The sequence below is a fragment of the Diceros bicornis genome, chromosome 38, assembly GCF_020826845.1.
Source record: "Diceros bicornis minor isolate mBicDic1 chromosome 38, mDicBic1.mat.cur, whole genome shotgun sequence".
NCBI classification, from domain to species: domain Eukaryota; kingdom Metazoa; phylum Chordata; class Mammalia; order Perissodactyla; family Rhinocerotidae; genus Diceros; species Diceros bicornis.
The window spans coordinates 26,503,785-26,531,142 of NC_080777.1; the positions used below are offsets into that span (position 1 = coordinate 26,503,785).

At 34.8% G+C, this 27,358-nt stretch overlaps 1 protein-coding gene across 5 annotated transcripts in view; it reads right to left on the bottom strand.

The window, feature by feature from the left end:
• Positions 1-27,358, bottom strand: part of DENND1B (DENN domain containing 1B) — a 251,133-nt gene that overhangs the window by 170,989 nt on the left and 52,786 nt on the right. For 4 of the 5 annotated variants that reach the window (XM_058533738.1, XM_058533739.1, XM_058533737.1 and 1 more), the window contains exon 3: positions 15,655-15,698. The exons of the other annotated variant lie outside the window; for it this stretch is intronic. In XM_058533738.1, coding sequence (XP_058389721.1) covers positions 15,655-15,698 — 44 coding nt within the window. The remainder of the gene's footprint in view (positions 1-15,654; positions 15,699-27,358) is intronic. 5 annotated transcript variants of the gene reach the window in all.

Consider the following 27,358-nt stretch of genomic DNA (forward strand, 5'->3'; position numbering starts at 1 on the left):
AACCTGTTCACCCTTTAGCAGAAAAATAAGGTCATTCTTCTCCGAGGCTTTCGAATTTTATCATCTAAAATGTATGCAAAAATATTCTTTTCAATAGGAGTTTGCTAGATTGCACAGTCCAACCTATAAAGCAAAATTTCTAAAATATCACTGTTTTTCCAAATTACTTTGCCTGTTTGCAATAAAATTTTTAAATTTTAACATTAGAAAATATAAGATAGGCATGCAGGTAAAATAAAAATGTGATCCCATTTTGCTTGGAGCTCTCTAACACTGCATCTACAAAAGAAACAAATCTCATCTATCTAAAGAAAGATGGACAGAGAGAAAGATATAACTATGATCATGATTTTAGATTTAATTTTAAGCACTTTCCCACATGTCTGCCACTTACAATGCTTTATTCTGATTCTTCTTTTTTAGACACAAGAATATACAAAAAGATAACACTATACGCATCTACAAAGCAAACTGATAAGAAATAATTGATATTATAGGGTTTTTAAGATAGATCACTGATAAAATGTTTAGAATATGAAACAAAGTACACAGTCATGATACAATTATAATTCTCATACTATCACCTCTCTTTACAAAATTTTATTTTATTAAAAATTAAGAAATCAATTTGTCTTAGAAATAATTGTTCATATATAAGGTATATGCTCATGGGGTAATGAAATAAAAATTAATCATCACCCATAAAAATTGGTTCAAGACACTACATTCTTCCCATTTGGAAAACAATAGTTGGTATAGAAGGCAATTAAATCATTTTTTTTTCTGTGTCTGATGTGATCGAATTGCGGTTAAAAATGACAGAATCAAGTCCAAACAAGCAAAAAAAATTCAGTTTTTTAAATATCCACAATCATTTACATATTTATTTTTAAAGTATTAAGATTTAACAAATTATTTCCAAATAATTTAGATCTTCATGACTGATGCAAGACGCAAAATTATAAAACGTCCACCTATCAACCCACCTCAATGTCAAATCACGGAAGAATTTAATCATTTTGACCAAATCCCTTTTAAAATCATTAAACACGGAAACATTTTTTGAAATGATGGATGTGTAAAAAGTTTTCTTAAATAAGGAACAGGCATTCCTTCTAAACCATGCAAACCAACCATGAGACACAGTTGAACTTGAAAAGAAAACTGTATACAGTATATTTGTTTTGGAATCAGCTAACTAGCTGGCTACCTGTATTATAAAAGACCTATAAAGATACAGCTGAAGGGTAAGATTTAAAATGTTCTTCTATTATTGTATAATACATAGTTTCTTACTACTATTCACTCAGAATTGTAATTCAAACTGTTTCCAGATAATTTCTACCAAGATTTGCCTAATTAATGGAATTTTAAGTAATGTGCACTTTTCTAAAAGCATTTCTAAACGCATTTGATCATCTAGCATGGGAGCACATACTAGGCTGTCGATATATACTAAATTTTAATTTTTTTAACCTTCTATAAAAATGGGTGAGAGAGAGAAGGAACACAAAAGTCAGGTACTTATCATGAACAATCACGGACCCACTAAATCTTCATGTTGCTTAATTCCTCTGCTAAGCCACATCTGTTAATTCATATTTTGATGAATCCCTATTATACTTGTCATAACACCAATTTCAAATCTTTCTAAATTTAATATTCCACATCACTCTTACATCCATTCCTCTTAGCAGATTATTTTGCTCCTATTTTTCCAAGAAGGTTAAGATAACCTATCATGAATTTATTCAATTTTCTTTGATCATTCATCTAGTCATTAAAAACACATTTATTCAGATCTTACTACGTACCAACCACTGTGCTAGATGTGGGGACTGAAAAATGAGAAGATTCTGCCCCTTTTCCTTCACACATACAGAGTAGGGCAGATAGAGACATTAAAAAAAAAAAGGAAATGTAACTAATATAACCGCAGATTACTGAGGTATACCTGAGAGACTATGGAAGTATAGACAGGCTACCTTGGAGGTCAGGGAAGCCCTCAAAGAAGGATTAATTTTCAAGCTAAGGTTGAAGAATAACTAGAACTGGACCACAAAAAAAAGAAGAATGGAAATGGGCAGTAAAAACAAAAATGCCACAAAAAAAGGAATGGGACCAGGGAAATGACAGGGACAGGGTCTGAAGCAAATCTGACCACACTCTCTCACTTGTTGAACGCCTACCCCGGTGCTTCATACAGACTTTCATTCCTACCATGAATCCTGTGAAGTAACCATTAAATGTCATTCATCACAGAGGATATTTGTTTGTTTTCCCCGGTGAAGAAGAGTGTCCCTGAGCTAACATCTGTTGCCAATCTTCCTCTTTTTGCTTGAGGAAGAGTGGCCCTGAGCTAACATCTGTGACAATCTTCCTCCATTTTTTGTATATGGGACTCTACCACAGCATGTTCTGATGAGCGGTGCATAGGTCCATGCCCAGGATCCGAACCCGCGAACCCTGGGCCGCCGAAGTGGAGGGTGCTAACTTAACCACTACACACCTGGGACAGCCCCCACAGGATACTTGTTTGATGGAACAAAGCATATAACTGACAGAATTCAAACTCTAATCTATACTACCCAAAAAATATGTAAGTCTTCTATTTAATGGAAGAAATAAAATTCTAAAGTTCTCTAGGTATCACTCTCCTTTAATTTCACATCACGAAATAATTTCATCATCCTGTCTTTTCACTACAATAAGGTGTCATACTCAGTTCCCCTAACTATATATGGTAGTGTCCTCCACTCTCACCCTAAAAGAGGACCAACTTACGAAAAATACTCAGTGGTCGAGGAATAAGGCTTAAGAATCACCTTCCATGCACTCCTCCTAACCACTAGCATCTCCACAGGAATCTCAGAATGCAATCAAAGCATGCAACTACACGTACATTTTCTTCCTAAATCTCTTTCTAATGCTAGATGAGAGACCTGTAAACCACTTTGTCCTCAGTGGTAACCTCAACGCTGGTCTCTGATAACCCTCAACGCCAGAAATAATCAATGAAGATTCACACCCTTCCAGGACACCAGTTCAACTGTCATTGTTCCAAATGTACCAAATAACAATAATTCATGGGGAAGCAAGAGACAATAATGCAGACAGGACCTATGCAGAATGTGTAGGACACACTTTGCTCTCTCACATCTCATTACTCACTTTTTCTCAAGTCATGTCAGTGTAAGAATAACAATCAAGAAGATATAGGAAACAAAGGTACTTTCAACATCCCTGAAACTGAGTTTTCCCAGAATATTATCTTTTATTAGCCAAGCCCCTGCCATCTGTTCCTCCTTCTTTCTGCCCAGCTTAAAGAGGGAAGCACACCTTCCCACTGCCGTCCAAAACTAACTAAACCTTCCACTCACAGTCCTCATGCAATCTCATCCCAACCACGATTACAGTCTGTACGTTAGTAGTACAGCACATACAGTATTATATTATGGTTAATTTCATTTCATTTCCCTTACTGGACTATGAGGCCCTTCTGAGCTGGGAATTTTTTATATTTATCTTTATTCATCTAATATGAGAAAAAATAATGCATAGTAGGTACTCAAGTAATATCTGTCATCTTGCCATCTCTGCTCATTCTTGTTATATAAATTATCAACTTCTAGTATCTTCAATCTTTCCTTTTAAAGTAGCTTCTTGTTATTCTATATATATTTGGTCTTCCTTCCTCAAGCCTTTTAATCTTAGAAGCTACCAAAAGTACACGAAATATTGCCACCACCAGGAAAATTAGTATAAACTTACTACCTCCTCTTCCTTGCACTAACCACTTATCTCTTAGCTTGTTTAAATTTGTGATGTCTTCCTTCCCAGAACTTCTACATTACATTATTAGTAACTTTCATGGCACTTACTACACCTGGCCTTCTGTTGGAATTACATGTAGAAGCAAATACTGTAAAACCAATATGGAGCCATTTGCTCCTGCATCTTCCATTTACAGAGGAGAAAACTGCAATTCAGAGAGAAAAAATGATCTCCTTAAAGTCATACACTCAAGGTAGAAGTAGAGACAGAACTATAGTTCACTTTTGAATCCCAGTTCAATCTTCTTTCTCCTAATAAGACTCCTGAAAAGCAAGGATCATATGCCTTTTTGTTTATAGCTTTATGTTGCCACACCAGCAACTTCCAAAAAAGTATTCTATGAATAATTTTAAGACAATTTTAGCTACATGCTAATAGCCTAGGTTAAGTTCATTTGTTCAATATTTGGCAAAATTTTTCACCTCTAATATCATTAGAGTAACAACCAAAAACATAACTAAAAAGGTCTTGCGAAACACAGCATTACTCCTAACAATGTATCTTTCAACTTCCTACATATATATTATCTGTTCACTGTATATAGCGTATCTAAAAATATCACCAAAATTTTCAGTGTCTGTGAGTTTATATGTCTACAACTCAGAAAGGCCTTTGTTCTTACTGACTTAGTGTGAAATGGTTCCCTATCTCTGGAAAGCATCAATAAACTAGATTGTAAAGTCTAATAAATTAAAGAAACTCCTGCACACGGATGTTTACAACAGCTCTATTCATAACTGCCAAAACTTGGAGGCAACCAAGATGTCCTTCAGTAGGTGAATGGATAAATGAACTATGGTACATCCAGACAATGGAATATTGCACTAAAAAGAACTGAGTTATCAAGCTATGAAAAGACATGGAGGAACCTTAAATGCACATTACTAAGTGAAAGAAGCCAATCTGAAAAGGCTACATACTATATGATTCCAACTATACGACCTTCTGGAAAAGGCAAAAATATAGAGACAATAAAAAGATGAGTAGTTGCTAGGGGTGAGGATGGCAGGCAGGGATGAACAGACAGAGCACAAAGAATTTTTAGGGCAATGGAAACATCTGTATGATACTATAATGATGGATACATGTCATTATACATTTGTCCAAACCCAGAGAATGTACAACACCAAAAGTGAACCCTAAGGTAAACTAGAGACTTTGGGTCATTATGACGTGCCAGTGTAGGTTCATCCTTGGTAAAGAATGCATCATTCTCGTAAGTGATGCTGATAAAGAGGGAGGCTCTTCATGTGTAGGGTTGGGGGTATATAGGAAATCTCTGTATATTCCTCTCAATTTTGCTGTGAATTTTAAACTGCTCTAAAAAATAAACTCTTTAAAAAAAGTTTTTTAAATAAATTAAAGGAGCTCTGTTCTGATTGACTTATAGAGAGAAATGTACATAAATTGCATATTCCTAAACATCTTACAAAATAAGGAAATTGAACTTCTAATACTTCAAATGGGCTAGATTTCAAAAAAAATTCTTAGAAAATTCAAATTCACATAATTAAGGTAAATCTTTGGCAAACTCACCTAGTTTTATCATTTTGGCTTAATAAATATAGCTGTGTTTTCTCTGATTTATCAATGTTAAGTATAATACAAGCATACATTTATTCTACTTGAGTTTGTTTTTCCTAAACTTATACAGGTTTACTGAACATATAAGCTAACATGACATAATGTTTAAGGCTATAAAAAATGTAAATTTTTATTCAACTAAATTGAATCATTTTTCTGCTAAACTTTATTTCAACAGTAATTATATTTTGTAATACATCCACTTAAACATAATTTCCCAAATCTTTAGGTAACCGAAATATTGAGCTGACACTAAATTGAATTAACTAATGTATAATCATTGGATACCTAATTTCTAAGACAGAATACTAAAACATTGATTATTAAGCATAATTTAAGTCTATATACTTCTTATTCCTGTATGCTTTATAAAGGCTATACCTTTGGGTCATGCTAATGAACATGTTCATTTCCCCCACTTCACAAAGATGAAATGGGATGTGCGTGGCTTTAGAAAGCTGTATTATGATTACGGGTATTCATGAGGTCTGGTAGTCTGTTAAAATGCTTATGCATGACCAAGTTCTCAGTTATCTATCCCTCAGGGTTTTTTTTTTTTTTCCTTTTTCTGTGAAACAGAAGTTAGTTACGTAGTTTAAAAATTATAATTAAATATTAGTGGATAAGACCTCGCTAGGAACGATAGTGTCAGATAAATACAATTGTGTATATGCTTTTGCTTTCAAAGAATAGTTTTATCCTAAAACAGTGATTCTTGGGGTTTTTTTTGTGTGTGTGCAAGGAAGATCAGCCCCTGAGCTAACATCCAATGCCACTCCTCCCTTTTTTTTTTTTTTTTGCTGAGGAAGATTGGCCCTGGGCTAACATCCATGCCCATCTTCCTCTACTTTACACGGGATGCCGCCACAGCATGGCTTGACAAGCGGTGCGTCGGTGCACGCCTGGGATCCGAACCTGCGAATCCCGGGCCGCCGAAGCGGAGTGCGCGCACGCACTTAACTGCTGCACCACCGGGCCAGCCTCATGGGCTTATTTTTTTTTTTTTTTTACCTCTATCTTCTTGAGACTTATTGAGGATGGTGAAGAGCTACTGTTTATGTAATACTATTGAAATTTATTGTATTAGAAATTAAAACAGATACATTTTTTAAAGATGAATTCATTTTTCTTTTTAGTTAGCTGTTTCTTATTTTTTTATTTTTTTTAATTTTTTGTTTATTGCAGTAACATTGGTTTATAATAGTGTATAAATTTCAGGTGTACATCATTATACTTCTATTTCTGCATAGATTACAAAAAAAAAAGATAAATGAATTCATTTGATGATAATCATGGATGCATTGCATGTTAACACAAATAACATAAATATGATGGTGATGATGATGATGAAATTAGTTTGACCTTGCAGATCTCTGATATATGTCTTAAAGTGTCAGTCTGTTCTCGACTATGAGAGAGCACAATGGAATAAAACTTAAAATGTGACTTTATTTGTCTTATTTTATAATACCTGACTCTGAAAAGAAGCTTGAAAATTGTTCAAGTTCACTCAATCTTGATGGGCTTGCTTCTGTGGATTACTGATTCATGCTTTTGTCTACAATATGAAAGGTTATTCTTACCTCTGTGTGCTTGTTAGAGAGGCAAAATTTTGTGTCTTAACAGAATTCTGTGTCTTTTATTACTTAAGGGAGGAAAAAAGCACAAAAGTTCCTCATTTATGACAAAAACTATTCAATTGTGTTACTGTCTATATTTATTTTTAAATATTTTATTGTCATTCTGATTAAACACATAACCAAGTGTTGCTTCTTCCGCACCTATGGATCCCATCTTAATCAAACATCCACATCTTCTAACAACTTTTCCAATTTTGCCTTTCCAAACTCAGCCTCCAAATACAGAAAAAAAGCAAAAACTTCCAGGATATGTTTTATAACCAAAACTATCTCAGAGATTTCCTAGAGGATCACTGAAAATCACAGAGATGTGTTCTCTTGTAAAATGAGATGCTAGAAATAATTTGGTTTGTTCGATATGTTATTATAAGAGTTGCATGCAAAAAGCTGGCAAATCAGAAGAGAGGTCAGCCTGCTCTAGGTTAAACCTGTATATGTAAATTTTATGATATGAATATTTCAGAAATCACATGCTTTATGGGACATTCCTAGAGGTATGCCAATGCCCTTGCTATCCATAATATGTTTTACTCTCCAGGAAAACAATGACCAAACTCTTATGAAAAAAGTCGGAGTTTTCCCAAACTTGGATCCAAGTCCTGGTAGTGCTTTGCCTGATGAGAGCAGGCAACATTAATATAAAACTGCTAGTTATAATTTAAAACGTTTATTTAGTCATAACCTTACTTCTTTATTTTAAATCCCTGGCATCTTCTAGGCCAGTGGTTCTCATATCAGTACATACATCAGACTTACCCATGAGGTTTTATAAAAATACATTTGTCTAGGCCCTACTATGCCAGTCCTGATGGCCTAGTGGTTATGACCCACTAGGTCTTAATGAGTGAGTTAAGACCCACTGCAGCCTGGGTTCGCGTTCTGGTCAGGGAACCACACCACCTGTCTGTCAGTTTTCACCCTGTGGGGACTGTGTGTGGCTGTGCTGTGATGCTGAGAGCTCTGCCACCCGGATTTCAAATACCAGCAGGGTCACCCATGGTGGACAGGTTTCAGAAGAGCTTCCAGACTAAGACAGACTAGGAAGAAGCACATGGCCACCCATTTCTAAAACTTGGCCATGAAAACCCTGTGAACAGCAGTGGAGCATTGCCTGACAGAGCACCAGAAGGTGAGAGGATGGCATAAAAAGACTGGGCAGGGATCCACTCTGCTGCCCACAGGGTCATTAGGAGTCAAAAGCCACTCGAGGGCACTAACAACAAAGGCCCCACTCCAGATACACTAAATGTCTTTATTTGATATTCTTGGTATATTCTTGCTATATTATGTGTCTCAGGATTTTTGTATGTTATATCTCAAAATTTTTCCTCTACACAAATTTTGTTCACCCATTTTTATAAATCAGATATAACTCTGACTCCTTAAAAAATAGGCTTACTCATTGTTCTTAGAGCCATTTTGTCTAAAACTTTTTTGAATGGCTTTATTCCCTTCATTTTGCATACATCAGAAACAACCAAATTTCCTTTTCCGTACTTTATTTTTATTACGAACCGTCACCAGATCTTTCACATTTGAAAATTATCACTAATAAATTAACAATAGCCATTAAGTCTCTGTCATCTACAGAGAGTTTAGTTTTGTTTCTGACACTTGCCTGAAGACTCTGCTATAAAAGCTACAGGGTAGAGTTTTTGTTTTCCACAAAGTAGGTCAGTCTCAGAGCCTTGCAAAAAGGGGTTGCATCAGGTATTTCAAACTACTGACACTTCAAAGAACAGACTCTTGAGTACAGGCCTTTAAACTGACATCACTTAGACAACTTTCAGGCCATTCCAGTAGACTAAGTCAGGATTGCCAAGACTCTTTTAGTCAAGAAGCAGAAAGTTTCCCAAAACTGTTAAGCCGAGATCTAGCAGAACAATAATTAATTGCATTTTATTGAATAAACTAATGAGAGAAATTTTATTGTTTGAAATATTGTTGATGCTATTTTAATGTTCTATTTTCTGGACATATAATGAAGCCCTTTCTCCTCTTCCTAAGCTGTCTGTAACCCACAACAATTTAGTAAACTCTGCTTCTGTAAACTGAAATATAATTTTTAGATTATATCTGATTCTCAATGATTCCCTCCCTCCCCGAATTCAGAAAAGTCCCTTTACTTTTCATGGCAATATTGTTATTTGCATAAGTTCAATAAAAATCTGTCTCATTTTAACAGAATATAACTGGAAAAACATTAGACAACCAAGTTCTTACTTAAAGTGTCATATTTGAGAAAGATGTTTCTTTAATCAGCCACATCAAGGGACTTTAAAGGAACAAAGGTTAGCTATACTTATGAAGCCTACAAAGTTCTCCCAGGAAAAGCAGCCTGATGCCTGGCTGACAAGGTCCAGCCTTACAGGTGTTAAAGAAGCTCCCTTCCCCATAGATTAGGAATCTTAGCAAATTTTGTGGACCTTGAGAAGAGAAGAATTTACCAAAGTTATAGGCAGTACATGTAAAATATGGGAAAGATATTTTCTGGGACTTGGTTTCCTAGCTTTGGGATAGCAAATAACAAAGGCTTTAAAAGTCCAATCTGAAATTCCTTATGAAAAGTTCCAGAATGAAGTTAATTTTGCAGATGTCGTAATTGTACTACACTGTATGGCTCTAGATATGTAAAGTAGATTCATGGAGGCTTATAGGCTAAATTAACACTCTTGCTGCACCAACGTAAACAATCAGGCCAAACCAAACAGGATGTGTCTTATTTTGTTCTCTAGAATAATCTTTCTTTGATATTACTATGCTTGCAAGAGGGAGAGAAAGACTACAGGGAAAAATGGTGAAAGACTGAAATGGACCAAAAGATTACTAGTTGTCTTCAATGGAAAACAAGCCATTGCCTAACACACTCTTCTAGGGCTCTGTGCCTTTCATTGTCTTTAAGCTATTTTACAACTCTGTAAATTGTGGATAAATGATAGCAATGCGAATGATATTTGTCCACAGACATGTCTGATGGAGGGACAACTGATTTCACTCCTCCCTCACTCCCCATGTAAAAAAAGCCACTTTTACATCTATTTGTAAATTTATCACAGCATTTCTGATTTATCTATATAAAATTGCTATACTTTCAACTCTCTTTTGAATAGGCTGTAACATTTTACTGGTACCTTCATCAATTGAGTTAAAAAGAAACTTCAACAAAAATAAAATCTTATATTTGTATTAAATTCAGGATTATATCTTCTTTTAAAAATTATTCTTTAAAACTAGTCTCAGGGACATTTAATCTAATGAGGTAAACATAAAGTGAAGAGATGACAGATCTAATAAGTGCCATAACGTGGGAAACGTAAAATGGCGGGGGAATGCCAGGAGACACAATCTGGACCTGTGACATAAAATGGCTTCTTAGAGGAAATGAGCTCTAAGCCAAGAGAAAGAAAGGTAGGCAAAGCGGAGTGCACACAGGAGGCTAGCATTTCAGACAGAAAGACTCCTATGATCAGAGAGAGCATGTATATGAATGGTACATAAGAGAAACCAAGGTTTATTAGGACGTACAGACCATTTTTTTTAATAGAGAAAGGAAACGGAGATACAGAAATATGAGGCTCAAACGTAAACAAGGGACTTTAAACAAGGGACTTGATAATATTAAGAAGGTTGACTTTATCTTGAAAGCATCTGTGGGGAGTCCTGAGTTTAAGCAAGTCTTTAGGACTGGGGGCTCTGGAGTCACACTGCCTGGCTCGGAAGAACGGCTCTACCTACTGGTTGAGGACTTCCGCCATGTAAATTAAGTACTCTGCAATTCTATTTCTTCATCTGTAAAATCGGAATTACAGTAGTCCCTTAGCTCATAGGGGTTTTATGAGGATTAAATGGGCTAATTCAGGTAAAGTACTTAGAAGACTGCCTAGCACATTGTAAGGAACCAGTGACAGTAGGGATATCAGTAGCAGTATTTGTCTTTTAGAGAGATCCTTCCATTGTCTTTTAGATCATTCTAGTTACACCCTGGAGAATAAATTAAATAGGGACAAAAATAAACGTGAAGAGTTAGGAGGATGTGAATTAAGCAAAGGACTCTAGAAACAAAGAGACACAGATAGATTTACAAGACATAAAAGAGGCACAAACAATAGGATTTGACGACAGATTGGTTACAGCAGTTGAGTGGGGGAAAGATAAGTCAAAAGAAATATATAAAGACCCTGGCTTGGGAAAGAAGCTTAAGCGGGAATGTTCATTGAAATAAGACACAAGAACAACTATTCCGTGTCAGAGACTGCAGCAGGCACAGTAATACAAACATGAGTATGGAACACAAAAAGAGAAATGCCTCATTATATCACAGCAGATAAAACAATTCAATTGCATTATGGAGGAAGTACATCAGAAAAATGGGAAAAGGGCATCTGAGGCATATGAAATGGCCCAGAAGTATGAAAGGCCTGTAGTCAGTGTGAAAATAGGAAAAGAACTGAGAGACTGAAGGGTTAGAAGTGCGACCTGGAGGCACCTCTTCATAATCTTATTATTCCTACCTAAAAACTGAGCAAATAGTCTTCACAATGTCTGATGTCTTCTTGGCCATTACTAAAAGATTGGGAGCCCTCCTGAAAAAAGGAAACTCTAAACACAGCGTAAGATTTTCATCAAAAATAGCTAACTAAAAGCTGCAACAAAGTTTTGTCAATTAAACAGCATAAATCCACTGTAGTTATCAACTAATGGTGCAGAAACAAATTAAGAAAGTCAGAAAGCAAACATTAGAACAGAATTTTCACGTTAGTACCTCTTATGCTATTAAATTATAAATCTTCCTGAAAGTCTATAAAGCAGTATAATTCTCAAACTTGTTATTCAACTATAAAAACTATACTCCACATAAAGCAGTTTTATCTAGTCCTCATCATTAATAAACATGCATGGCCTTGCACTATCCTAATAAAACGAGTGGTTCACATTTATGGAGTGTTTTCTACGTGCCAGGCCTATGCTGAGTGCTTTACAGACTTTAGATCATTTCATTCGTATCATAATTTTGTCAGATCAGTAAAATCAGCCCCATCTTGCAAAGGAGGAATCAAGAGAGATTAAGTCCCTTGCCCAAAGCAACACTTCACACAATCTGTAAATACAGAGCTAAGATTCACACACAAATCTGTTTGATTCCAGCATTATTTCTGACCCCTCTCTAAAAATGTATTTATCTCACCAACACTGACTCCTCTCACTCAAAAAACACAAACTATGACCCTAAGAGGTCAACAGTACTTGCAAGCAGTAAGGCTACAGAAAAGTGAACCATGAAAATAACAAGCAGAGAGTAGGAGAAAAAAATTAAGTATTCTGAAAAATGGCCTCAAGCCATGAAGTATAAATGTGAACAACAGGGAAATACGGGCAATGGAGAGATTAGCTTGATAGCAGCAAAAAGAAACAAAAGTACTCATTTTTTACAGAAGCAGTGAACCTCTCACAAATGTAAGAGGAGGTATGGCAAATAGTAGTACATGGATGGAAGATTTGTTGTGCATTAATCTTCTCAGCCACAGCCCTCAGTGTATTTGCAAAACCTAAGTGTGGCATCAACTAAATTTGTTTGGTAATCCTCAAACTCATTCACACCTCTGTATTTCCTGAAGTTGCAAACATTCTCCACTCTTCTCAAATCCCCAAAGTCCCTCCCATCACTTGCACAGAAAAGAATTCAACGTTTCTTGAAGTGACAAAAATCAAACTCATCCTCTCTTCATTACTCTTCTCCATCCTATCCACCCCAAAACACCTTTGCATGCATGCAATCTTTCCGGCCCCCCACCCCGCCCTTACAATCATCTTCTTTTTCATTCCTAATGTAATCAACTCTTTCAGATCACCTTACTCTTCGGCTGAACTACTATAATAGCCAACTAATATCCTTGCCTCCAGTTTCTCCCACAACCAATTCATACTGAAATCTCTTCCAGATTAACCTTCCTAACATATTTTGTTAAATCATACACTCCACAAGTTCATTTTAAGGTCTAATTCTTTAGCAAGGCCTTTAATTTTTGCCAAAACCCAGCCCCATATACATTTATACTTTCATCTCCTACTCCCCTATACAAAATTATCCACTGTGCCAAAAAAATATATATAATTACAGCTCCTGAAATGTAATTTGGGTTGTCGCATTGGTTCTTCTATTGCCAAAAGAAGGAAAACACACTCAGAGAAGTATATAATAAGCCAATGCGTGTGACAGACCAACAACTCCATGTAGCAGAACCAAAGGGGTAATGAATTGATATTATTTCTCTGCATTAAATAACACACTGCTTTCAAATTATAAACATATTTAGAAAAAAAGCCATGATAAACTTTTTTAAAAAGAGCTAAAATAAATGAGTAGGGTTTGGGTCAGCATTCCAAGCAGAAAGAACAATAGAGCTTAATTGTTATAGTACATGCTTTTGAGTTAGACAAACTTGCCCTCAAATCTTAGCTACGCCTCTTATAAGCAGTGTGATCTCAGGCAAGTTTCTTACTTAAGCCTCACTTAAGTTTCAAAGATGATACCATCACCTAGCAGTGCTGGAAGGATTTGCAGATAAAATGAATTATGCACAGAAAGCACCTAGTATAGTGTCCAGTACATGGTAAGAGCTAAATAAAGAGCTTCTTAAGAATTATTACTGTAGCAGTCACCCAGTGAAAAGGCTGGTTAGGAAGAAGCAGACAGTATAGGAAAGTAGTAAAAGGTAAGAAGGATGAGAAATATACACAGAGTACTTGTGTCATCTGTAGTATTCAAAACATTCACCAATAAGCATATAGAAAAACCATTCTTCAAGGCCCTAGGGTAGATTCCCATATAAAGTTTGGTTTCTTTAGATATAAAGTGAAATAGACAAAATGTTATCTAAAGCTCCTTCCAGCTCTAACCTTCAAAAAGTCTGTAACAACTGCTGTGAACTGGAATCCTGGCTGTGGGTTATGAATGTTCATCCCCACCATTACATGGTTAATTGCTTTTGTATTTTACTAAGTATGTGAGGGCTTATTAATGTTCCATTCACCTCATGAATTTGAGAAACAAAACAACAATTCAGCCCCAACTAAAAAATTCCAATCACCAGTTTATCAGTCACAAAGAGGAACAGCAATAGCTAGTCTCACTAAAAATTTTACTGTAGCTGAACTTGACAAGCACACTATCAGCCTTATGTGAACTCAAAGTCAGGAACCTTCAGGTCCCCTACGAATTCTCAGACAGCGTTTAAGAGGTAAAAATTACAAAAACAAAAAAGCAATCCTGGACAGGAGGTTTGTTCTTCCGTCAGCAGACAAGAGAGAATTGAGAAGATCAAGAGAAGAGTATTTCAGAATGGTAAAATGAGTCAGTAAGGCTCTAACCTAACCATACATTACTTGGGAACAAACCCAACTAAGCTTCGTATTCCCAAATCATGTCTTCACTGTAGGGACTTCTTTTACGCACTTAAGACATAAATCTATTCTTTCTCTAAAGAGCTAAAAACAAATTCATAGTGCATACTTTCTTTTTACGTGAAACAACAGTCAAGGATTGCACTAGCTCTAATTAATATTTAACATGCCCACTTAACTGACTTTTTCAGTGTAATTTCCTAGTCTTATATATTGATTTTCACAAGAGGAAAATTATTCTTCCACATATATAGAAATCATATATCTGTATACTTATTTCAGTATGAATTGCTTTAAATGAATACTTTTATCAGCTTTCATTTTTGTAAATTATGAGAATCACATCTGTGAACTTAAATTATGGTTAAACTTGTAGTATTAAAATTTTATGATTTTAACAGTGACACGGCTATTTTATCCCATTTCTTTGCAGACAAAAAAAAGGAACCTGTTCATTCAATTTTCAGAAAAAGTAGTTATTTCTATCAAAATTTAAATTTGTATTGTTAGCCATATATTACAAAATTCACTTCAAAATGATAAATTTGTAATATAAATTTTTAAAGATTTTTCTATTTAAATACATCATATCAAAATAATTCATCATTTTGTTCACACTAAATACTTAAGGCACTACAGAAGACTACAATATAAAATACAAATGGAATAAATTGATCCTGAAGTCTCCCATTTTCTTTTAAGAAAATAAAGCTATAGTTAGAATTACTTAAAAATAAGAAAATATTGTCAATTCAACTTATATATGTAAATGATTCAGATAGTACTTTAACAAGGAGAAAATTGATCACTTATTTACAGCAGTTACTACTGACTTCTAAGTAGACAGAAATAATCAGAGGGTATCAACGTTTAGCATTGTCAAGTTTTTTTGATGAGGAAATTTTTAAATGTTTCCAAATATATATTCCATAGAATTGAGTGTAAAAATATGCTGAAACTGTAAACATTCAGTTCCCCTTAGTTTCAATATAAGAGCTTCTTCATCACCCAACCACTTGGTTACTTTAAAAGATTCTTCCCATATATATTCTGCACACACGGCTTTTTTTCCTCACAGTTGATCAAGAGAAAATAATTATAGCAATTCATATGTAGTAGCAGTAGTAGCAGTAACAGTAGGAATAATCATAATACTCCAATTTTAAATGTTTTTTAAAAATTATGTGGTTCCAACCTGATCTCCAAAGTCCTCTGGGAATTTCCACAATACCACTGGATCTGTAAATAATTGACACATGGCATTAAACAGAGGCAAACGAACACATTTAAAGCAACGGTCTTGTTAAAATACTCTTAAAATTGTCAGAGCTACTTTTTTCATAATTATTAAATTTTTCTTTAAACATTTATAGTTGATGAGGTCAAAATTAAATATTTTGAACTTTTAAGGGTTTTAATGACCTTCGGAACAGGAACAAATGAAAAAACAGATTATTAAAAATCATTATTTCTTTTAGCAGCTCACTTTTTTATTTATATACTTGAGATTTTAAGATTTTGAAATATAAATTTTCAGATTCAACTATACTTTACATATTTATTTTAATTGAAAAGAAAAATATAAATGTGGTAAATAGGTACTCAAATATATTAAAGCCCTTAGAGACTAGACCAAAATACATCACCTTAAATTTCCATTTAAAATTCTAAATAAAAATTTATGAAAATCATAATAATTTTTGCTTTATATCAAAGTTCAGTTTTTTCCAACTTTTTTTTTATTGAAGTATAGTTGACATATAATATTATATTAGTTTCAGGTGTACATCAAAGTTCAGTTTTGAAATCCCATGTCTGCAACTCTGTAAAGCACTTTTAAAAATAATGGATAAGTTGGTAATTATAATGGAGCAAGCTTAGTTAAAATACAATTGATATTTGCAGGGCACTTCAGAGAAATTTTTCTAATATGTTATATCTAGTTACTTATATATACAAATCAATGTTTTATAAATATTCACACTGGTTTTTCATTTTCATTATTTCTCACAACATCTCTCTTCTACTTAACATAATAAAAAGAAGTCCTTTTAATTATCATATCACTAATAAATATTTTGGTCACATACTTATTTTTTAATTCTGTCAAAAACAAACTTCTGAAAACTGTAAACATGCTTTAAAAAGGTAATGTACAATAGATAATATTACTTCTGAAAAAGCCTTTGAAAGCCCAAGATAATATAAGTAACAAGTATCACCAATATGGGAGGATTTAGATTCCACTCCAAGTAAAAAAGATTTGGTGGATCAAAGATATCACTTTATGTACCCAGTCACTAAAAAATTATACCTCTATTCCATTATTTCCACTATTGCATATAGCTTTTTTTAAAAATATAGTCTAAGGATGTATAATTTCAAGTTTTTAATGCAAAAACTCAATTGTTACTTAGCAACATTTTTAGCATGAGCTGGCTCCTCTTGCTGTGTTACTTAAGTTCAAAAGAATTTTTTTCAAATATTTTAACTTAGAAAAGAAAGCATGCTTTCTACAATTAACCTTTTTATTTATTAAGGAATAAAAAGTTTCTATATAAATGAATCTAAATAAGAAATTATTTAAAACATCTTATATAATAATAATGCATTACAAATTTATGACAGTAATATTAAATGATTTTTCCCTCACGTAAAACAATATGTACACATTTCTAAAGTGAATGTGACATGTATTACAAATACAGATCATCTACAAATACTCAGCCATTAATGTCCTGTGGAAGATTATGTTGGAAAAATATATGTGTGTGTGTGTGTGTGTCTTTATGTGGCACTTTTACCAAAATGGTAGTTATTAAGTTTTGAATCTCATAAAACAAAAGTGTGTGATGGAATTTTCAAGAAATATTAATCAAAGGTATTATCTTGATAAATTAATACAATAACTAATGGCCATATAAACCATCATGCAGAAACATAGAATAGTCCTTTCTTATAACTAATGGAGTTAAAGAGTTTCAATGTGAACATTTAAAATATCCCTTTTCAACAACCTCAATTTTATAGTTACTGTGTGTGTGACACAGTAAGAAAATGTGTGTTCTTCCAACTGCATCTTAAAAGCAGGACATTTACGTTGTTGTCTAGCCCTCACAGTCTGCCCCCATTGTTTGCAGCATTTACCTAAGTACGTTGCTACCTCACTTCTCTCACCCCCAACTACAGTGTTTTTTTCTGTATCATCCGTTTTCTTCCACAGAGTACGCACAAGTGAATACAGGAAAACAGCATCTATTGGTTTAATCATTTACTGGAAAACGTCCTATTTCTTTTCTTTTAATTAAATAAATTTTACACTTCAGCACTCAGAACTTTATTATAATCATGTGCATCCATATTTTGAAATAGATCAACTTAGCTACTGCCTATGTTGTCAGGTCAACTTTCCACAAGTACTGCAAAGGAAGAAACAAAAGGGCTCTGAAAAAAATAATAATAATCGGATTCTACAAATTTATGCACCAAGACTGAATTTTCTGTTCCCTGAGGATTACTTTCCAGATACCAGATCTGACCTAGCAATGTTAGGGTCCATTTTATGCTGATTTTAGGGATGAAACGATGGGAACTGCTGGCAGGAGTCATCGCTGCCAGAGATGACTGATACGCACTGTGTTTCTCTTCTTCCCAATGTCTACTATTAATTCAAAGGACACTCCATACCTTAATTTAAAAAGAAACTTTGCCACCAACAATCTAGAAACCAAATAAATATAAAAGGGAGAATACATAACTTGACTTTTACATAAATACAGTTCATCTTTTATTTTAATGAGATAATGTTACAGTGTAGCAAGAAAAATATACAAAGTTTTATTAAATCAGTAAATTCGGAAGGCGAATATTTAAAGTATTTTTGTATCGCCATCACAAGTGTTCCAAATTTACAATTAAGGCTCTTTTAAAATGTAAAGTGAGATAAATTCAGTAATATTTTATTTTCCTTTGTAATAGATCTTTCACGTTTTCTGGCCTTTAATTGAAAACAAAAATTAAAATAACTTAAAATACTAGTGTGATTCAACTACACTATAAAAAAAATGCAGGGAAAACTTTCCAATTTGCATAAATGAATAATATTTACTTAATTCTGTGGAATTCACAGATAAATATCTTCAAAATTATGCATTTGTAAAACCACGGTTCAGAGACTATATGCTTTTGAAAAGGTAGAATATAATTAGTAAGTATTTTTCTTGATTATAGCTTTCAGTGCTTATTTACCTACACTGTAGAATCAAAATTTTATAAATAAGGAAATTGATGCCAAAACAATGAGGAGTTTGTCTTAGTCATACAGCTAGTTAATGTCAGAGACTAGAACTTTCTCAGTTAAGATCTAAAGAGCAGCTATTTTAAATAACTTCCATAATCAATACATTTCTCTGTCCTATTTAACTTAAGTTCAATTTATTTCATTCAAAAACCTGTGCAGTGCTAGAGAAACAGGAGAAGTCCCTGCCCTCCAAAGCCCTACAGCATACATGGAGAAAAATGTCAAAGAGCTATCTAGTTTTTGTGCAATGTATTGTTTTAAACCAGTATCCTGTAGGAACACTTTAACTCAACTTAAAAATTCACTGGCTTGATAATTTCAAATACTGTTACTAATGAAGGAATGATGATGTCCGTTGAATGTAAACGAGCAAGAATCAGTACAAAAAATGTGTAATTTTTATTCTTTTACCTATGGAGATATAATAGTGAACTAAACAAAATAGGATCTCTACAACCTGTAGAAAAGAAGGACCTCTAAACACATAATGCAATAAAATTTAATGAGTGTCTTACTGAAAGGCCAGGATGCCACAGGACAAGATAAGGAAATCTAATCTAATTTAGAGTCATAGAAGCACTTCAGAGGGAAAATACATGTAAACTAACACTTAAGTTAGACAAGCAAGGGATGATTTGGGCTATAAAGTGGGCAGGGAAGAATATTCCAGACTGGAGAAACAATATGCATGAAGTTTTGGAGGCTAAAAAAAAAGCAGAATACATTTTAGAAACTGAAAAAGAAAAATGTAACATATCTAAAATGTAGAGTAGGAGAGACAGAATGTCAAGGGATGAAGCTGGAGAGGCCGGTGCCAGACTACAGAGTTTAAAATGTATCCTAGGTATCACCGGAAGCCACTAAAGCAGATGGTGACATAAACCAAATGAGAAAGAACAACCAGAAATGTACAAAGAATACAGCTAAAGTGTGTATATTGTTATGAAAGTCACAGGAAGAGAGCATATCTAAAAAATTCTCAAACAAATGTGGCAAAACATTAAGCAAGGTGATGATTAAAGAATGACAACTATATTTAAAGTATAAAGCCACAGCAAAATGAGTGTCAGTGGAAGGATAGGAAGCAGAAAACACATTTAAGAAGAATATGGAGTATGACGAAAGAGGGGCAGTGTATATGGAGGCAACTTATTTAATAAAGACTGCATAAGGAAGAAGAAAGTAAAGGCAGGAGGAGTGAGAAATGAAGCTAGATAGATGTTTGTTCGTTTTTTTCTTTGAGACTGGTGCAGACTTGAACATGTTTAAATGCTGATGGGAATTAATGAGCCAGCAGAGAGCCAGAAAAGGAGGGATACAATACCCCTGAAAAGGCAGGAAGAGGGGGATCCTGATCAAGAGAGTGAGATGAGTGTTGGACAGAAGCTGGAGCATAACTTCCTCTGTTACAGGAAAAAGAAAAGAGCAGAGAAAATACAAATCCAAGTAGACTTTAGAATTTGTGATGCAAAGATAAGAGTTTTGCGTAAAAACTGCTAATTTTCTGTGTAGCAAGAGCAAAGCTCTCTGCTAAGAGAGAAGTTGTTGGAGTGAAATAACTGTTTCAGGCACTGTTGAGTACTTAATTTGGCAGGTGTCCAACCTGGTGTTTAATGGCAACAATGTGGTATTTCCCCATCATCATCCAACAGTCTAGGTGCGAGAGATAATTGGTAGTTTCAGTCAGGGTTGAGGGTTCTGGCAGCCAAGTGCAGATGGAAAGAGAATTTAAAGAGAAGAGTGGTTATGGATACGTGTTGCTAATCTAAAGCTAATAAAAAGGGAAGTCATTTTTTTCTGTGAAACCCATTACTATTAAATATTATACCAAATCATAGATATGCATTTTAAAATGGTATATTTTCAGTAGAAAATCTACTACACATATCTGAAGACTGTAGGAATGAGAAATATGGTAAAATAAATAAATGGAAGCATTTGTAATTATGAAATTAGGCAGCTGAAGTTCTTGTCTTATATCTGTGAATAACAATGCTTTCTGTCTGTGATCAGAGGCTGGTGTTGAAAAATAGAAAATCAGTTTCCCTCCTCTCCTCCTATCTCCCAGGCCTTCCCCCTTCTCTCTAGGATGATCTGAAAGAACAGGCTCATCTGTTTACCCAAGTATACCATATAAACATCATTTTCTACATATGCTATTATGTGAAAAAGATTGAAAAGCATGGAATTAGATAACTACAGTTAAAACTATAATTTTTCCAGTTTATTGAGATATAATTGACATATAACATTGTGTAAGTTTAAGGTGTACAATGTGATGATTTGATAAACATATATATTGTGAAATGTTTACCACAATAAGATTAGTTAGTTAAGATATCCTTTACCTCACATAATTACTAATTTGTTCTTGTTATGGTGAGAACACTAAAGCTCTACTCTTGTAACAACTTTAAAGTACACCATACAGTACTGTTAACTATAGTCATCATGCTGTACATTAGATCCCTGGAACTTATCCATCTTATAACTGAAAGTTTGTACTCTTGGATCAACCCCTCCATTTCCCCCTAACCTTCAGCCCCTAGCAATCACCATTTTACTCTGTTTCTCTGAGTTCAACGGTTTTAGACTCCACATATGATTGAGATCATACAGTATGTCTTTCTCTGACTTATTTCACTTAGCATAATGCCCTTGAAGTCCATCCATGTTGTTGCAAATGGCAAGATATCCTTTTTTTTAATGGCTAAATAATATTCCATGGTATACACATACCACATTTGCTTTATCCATTCATTCATTGATGGACATTTTGGTTGTTTCCATATTTTGACTACTGTAAATAATGCTGCAATGAACATAAGAGTGCAGATATCTCTTTGTGATACTGATTTCATCTTCTTCAGATACATACCCAGAAGTGAGATTTCTGGCTCATATGGTACTTCTATTTTTAATTTTTTGAAGAACCTCCATACTGTTTTTCATAGTGGCTGTATCCATTTGCATTCCCGCCAACAGTGAACCAGGGTTCCCTTTTCTCCACATCCTTGCCAGCATTTATTTTCTCTTGTCGTATAATAGTCATTTTAATAGATGCAAGATAACATCTCACTATGATTTTGATTTGCATTTCCATGATAATTAGTGATGTTGAGTACCTTTTCATGTATCGTTGGCCAATACGTCGTCTTCTGAAAAATGTCTATTCAAGTCCTCTGCCCATTTTTTAATCAAATTATTTGTTTGTTTTTTTTTTGCTATTGTATGAGCTGTGTGAGTTCCTTATATGTTTTGGATATTAACTCCTTATCAGATATATGGTTTGCAAATATTTTCTCCCATTCCATAGGTTGCCTTTTCATTTTCTTGATGGTTTCTTTCGCTGTGCAGAAGCTTTTTAGTTTGATGTAGCCTCACTTGCTAATTTTTGTTTTTGTTGCTTGTGCTTTTGGTGTCATTATCCAAAAAATCATTGCTAAGACTGATGTCAAGGAGCTTACTGCCTATGTTTTCTTCTAGAAGTTCTATGGTTTCAGTTCTTACGTTTAAGTCTTAATCCATTTCCAGTTAATTTTTGTGATTGGCAACACAGTCCAACTTTCATTCGTTTGATTGAGTCGCATGTGGATACCCAGTTTTCCCAATACCCTTTATTGAAGAGACTGTCCTTTCCACAATGAGTACTCTTGGTTCCTTTGTCAAATATTAGTCGACCATATACGTGTGGATTTATTTCTAGGCTCTGGATTCTGTTCCACTGGTCTACGCATCTGGTTTTATGCCAGTACCCCACTGTTTTGATTACTATATTTTTTAATATAGTTTGAAATCGTAGGTGTGATGCCTCCAGGTTTGTTCTTTCTCATTACTGCTTTGGCTATTCATGGCCTTTTGTAGTTCCATATGAATTTTGGAATTGTTTTTTCTATTTCTGTGAAAAATGACACTGGAATTTGGTAAGTATTATATTGAATCTATAGATGGCTTTCAGTAGCATGCACATCTTAACAATATTAATTCTTCCAATCCATGAACATGGGTATCTTTCCATTTATTTGTGTCTTCTTCAATTTCTTTCATCAATATCTTACAGTTTTCAGTGTATAGATCTTTCACTTCCTTGGTTAAATTTATTCCTAAGTGTTGTTTTTGATGCTGTTGTAAATGGGATTGTTTTATTTATTTCTCTTTCAGATAGTTCACTGTTAGTGTATAGAAATGCAACTGATTTTTGTATGTTGATTTTGTATACTGAAATGTGACTGTTTATTAGTTCTAATAGATTTTTGGTTGATTCTTCAGGATTTTCTACATATAAGATCATGTCATCAAAAAACAGACAATTTTACTTCTTTCTTCCCTATTTGGATGTCTTATTTCTTTTTCTTGCCTAATTGCTCTGCCTAGGACTTCCAGTACTATGCTGAATAAGAATGGTGAGAGTGGGCATCCTTGTCTTGCTGACCTTAGAGGGAAAGCTTTCAACATTTCACTGTTGAGTATGGTATTAGCTATAACGTCGTCATATATGGCCCTTATTATGTTGAGGTATGTTCCTTCTATAACCAATTTGTTGAGAGTTTTAATCACAAAAGGATGCTTTTTCTGATCTATTGAGATGATCATATGATTTTTATCTTTAATTCTATTAATGTGATGTATCACATTTATTGATTTGCATATGTTGAACCATTCTTGAATCCCAGGGGCAAATCTCACTTGATAATAGGGTATGATCCTTTTAATGTGCTGTTGAATTCAGTTTGCCAGTATTTTGCTGAGAATTTTTGCACCCATATTCATCAGGGATATTGGCCTATAGTATTCTTTATTTTCAGTATCCTCATCTGGCTTTGGTATCAGGGTAATGCTGGCCTTATAAAATCAGTTTGGGAGTGTTCTCTCCTCTTCAATTTTTTGGAAGAGTTAAACAAGAATTGCTGTTAATTCTTCTTTAACTGTTTGGTAGAACTCACTTGCGAAGCTATCTGGTCTTAGGCTTTCTTTGTTGGAAGGCTTTTGATTACTGATTCAATCTCCTTACTTATTATTGGGCTGTTCAAATTTTCTACTTCCTCATGATTCAGACATAGTAGGTTGTATGTTCCTAGGAATTTATCCATTTCTTCTGAGTTCTCCAATTTGTTTGCATATAGTTGTTCATAGCAGTCTCTTATGATCCTTTGTATTTCTGTGGTATCAGCTGTAATGTCTCCTTTTTCATTTATAATTTTATCTATATAAGTCCTCTCTCTCTCTCTTTTTTTTTGGTAAGTCTAGCTAAAGATTTTGTTTGTCTTTTTAAAAAGCCAACCCTTAGTTTTGTTGATCTTTTCTATTGTTTTTCCATTCTCATTTCATTTATTTCTGCTCTAATCTTTGTTATCTCCTTCCTTCTGCTAACTTTAGGTTTAGTCTGTCCTTTTTCTAGTTCCTTGAGGTGTAAAGTTAGGTTGTTTGAGATCTTTCTTTTTTATTAATGCAGGCATTTATCACTACAAATTTCCCTCTTAGCACTGCTTTTGCTGCATCCCATAAGTTTTAGTATGTTATGTTTCCATTTTTGTTTGTTTCAATATATTTTTTTATTTCTCTTTTGACTTAATCTTTGACTCACTGGTTATTCAGGAATGTGCTGTTTAATTTACACATATTTGTGAATTTTCCAGTTTTCCTCTTGTTATTAATTTCTAGTTTCATACCATTGTGGTTGGAAAAGATACGTGGTATAATTCCAATCTTTTTAAATTTACCGAGACTTATTTTGTGACCTAACATATGCTCTATCCTCAAGAATGTTCCATGTGTGCTGCTGGATGAATGTTCTATATATGTCTGTTGGGTCTATTTGATCTAAAGTATGGTTCAAGTCCAATGTTTCCTTATTTATTTTTTGCCTGAATGATTTATGCATTGTTGAAAGCAGGGTATTAAAGTCCTCTATTATTGTACTGTTGTCTAATACTCCATTCAGATCTGTTAGCAGTGCTTGATGTATTTAGGTGTTCTGATGTACGATGCATATATATTTACAATTGTTATATCCTCCTGATGAAGTGACTCCTTTATCATTATATAATGACCTTGTCTCTTATGACAGTTTTTGACTGTCTATTTTGTCTGATATACATATAGCTACCTCTGCTCTCTTTTAGTTTCTATTTGCGTGTAATATCTTTTTCCATTGCTTCACTTTGAGCCTATGTGCATCTCTGAGGCTGAAGTAAGTCTCTTACAGGTAGTATGTAGTTAGGTCTTGTTTTTTTATCCATTCAGCCACTCAATGCCTTTTGATTGGAGAATTTAGTCCATTTACATTTAAAGTAATTTTTTATAGATAAGGACATACTATTGCCACCTTTTTCACTGTTTTCTGGCTGTTTTGTAGTTCCTTTCTTCCTCTCTTGCTTTGTGAACTGACGATTTTCTGTAGTGGTATACTTTAATTACCTTCTCTTTATCCTGTATCTACTATAGATTTTTGTTTTGTGGTTACCCTGAGGCTCACTTGAAAAATCTTATAGATATAACAGTCTATTTTAACCTGACAACAACTTAATTTCAATTGCATATAGAAACTCTACCCTTTTATTCCCCACACACATATTTTATGTTTTTGATGTTATACCTTATGTCTTTTCATATCGTAAATTCATTAACAAATTATTGTAGTTATAACATTTTTAATACTTTTGTCCTTCAATCTTTATACTAGAGAGGTTAACACACCATCATATTACAGTATTAGAGCATGCTGAATTTGACTATATACTTGCCTTTACCAGTGTGTTGTTTCTTTTCATATGTTTTCATGTTACTAGTTAGCATCCTTTCATTTCAGCTTGAAGAACTCCTTCCAGCATTTCTTAGGAGGCAGGTCTAATGGTGATGAACTACCTCAGCTTTTGTTTATCTGAGACAGTCTTTATCTAATCTTCATTTCTGAAGGACAACTTTGCTGGGTAAAGTACTCTTGGTTGGCAGTCTGTTTCTTTCAACATTTTGAATATATCACCCCATTCTCTCCTGGCCTGTAAAGTCTCTGCAGAGAAATGTGCTATTAGCCTTATGGGGAGAGTTCCTTTGACAAGAGAAACTTTTTCTCTTCCTACTTTTAAAATTCTCTCTTTGTCTTTGATTTTAGATAGTTTTATTATAATGTGTCTTGGAGAAGATCATTTTGGATTGAAATGTGGGGGTGATCTATTAACTTCATGAACTGGATGTCCAAATCTCTCCACAGCAAAGAGAAGTTCTCAGCTATTATTTCTTTAAACAAGCTTTCTACCCCTTACTTCCTCTCTTCTCCTTCTGGGACTCCAACAGTATGTAGATTGTTTTAATGGTGTCTCATAAGACTTATGGGCTTTCATCATTCCCTTTCATTCTTTCTTCTTTTTGTTCCTTTGAGTGGTTAATTTCAAATGATCTGTCTTTGAACTCACAGATTCTTTCTTCTGCTTGGTCTGGTCTGATGTTGAAGCCCTCTATCAAATTATTCAGTTCAGTCATTGTATTCTTCAGCTCCAAAATTTGTTTGGTTCTTTTTATGTTTTCTATCTCTTTGTTGAACTTCTCATTTTGTTCTTGTATTGTTTGCCTGATATATTTAAGTAGTTTCTCTATGTTATCTTGTAGCTCTCTAAGCATCTTCAGAACAATTATTTTGATTCTTTGTCAGGCAATTCCTGGATCTCCATTTCTTTGGGGCCAGTTACTAGAGATTTACTGTACTCCTTGGTGGAGTCATGTTTTCCTGATTCTTCATGATCCCTGTAGCCTTAAATGGGCATCTGCACATTTGAGGATGCAGTCACTTCTTCCAGAAGTTACAGACTGACTTCAGTAAGAGAAAACTTTCACCTGCAGGTGGGTGCATGCTGAAGCATGCTGTAACCCTGGATCTAGTGGTGCAGGGCACCAAGGGCAGGGACATGTGGCAGACACCTAGGGGAATGTGGTAGCTCATCAGCTCAGGCCATTGGGGTCCACAGCATCTACAACCATGTGGTCTTTGGTAAGTGCTGCAGGAGATCCACTGAAGTTGCAAGGGCTGTGAGGGTCCTCAACAGTGCCTCCAGGCCCAGCAGCGAGGGACCAGGGCAAGCAGCAGTAGCAGCCAGTGCCAGTGGTGTGCTATTGGCATGTACTACTGTGGCTGCTGGGTTGTACCATGAGTGCATGGCAGTGGAGGCTGATATTGGGGGTCAGGTTGAGAGCATGCAGGTGCACAGCTGGGGGGCTAGCGACAGGTGAGCGTAGTGGTGCAGTGCAGTGACAGAATACAGGGCCCAATCCGGGCCCACAAGCAGCTGCAGGGGCCCAGGCTGTCAGCATGCTCTCCCATGGCTACACAGTCTTTCCCCAGACATGCACATGGCAGTGAAGGCCAGTGACGGGCATCAGGCTGGCAGCATGCAAGTGCACAGCTGGAGGAGCTAGCCCTAAGCGCTTATACAGCAGTGGGATCAGCCATGGGGGGTCCAGGCTGGTGTCTTGCACTCACATCGCTGTAGAAGCCTGGGCTGGCTGTCTCTGTGGGTCCCAGGCTCCAGCAGGGGCAAATGTGGCAGACAGCGAGAGGACAGAAGAGAGATTCAGGTGAGGTGAAAGCCAGTGAAATCCACAGGGG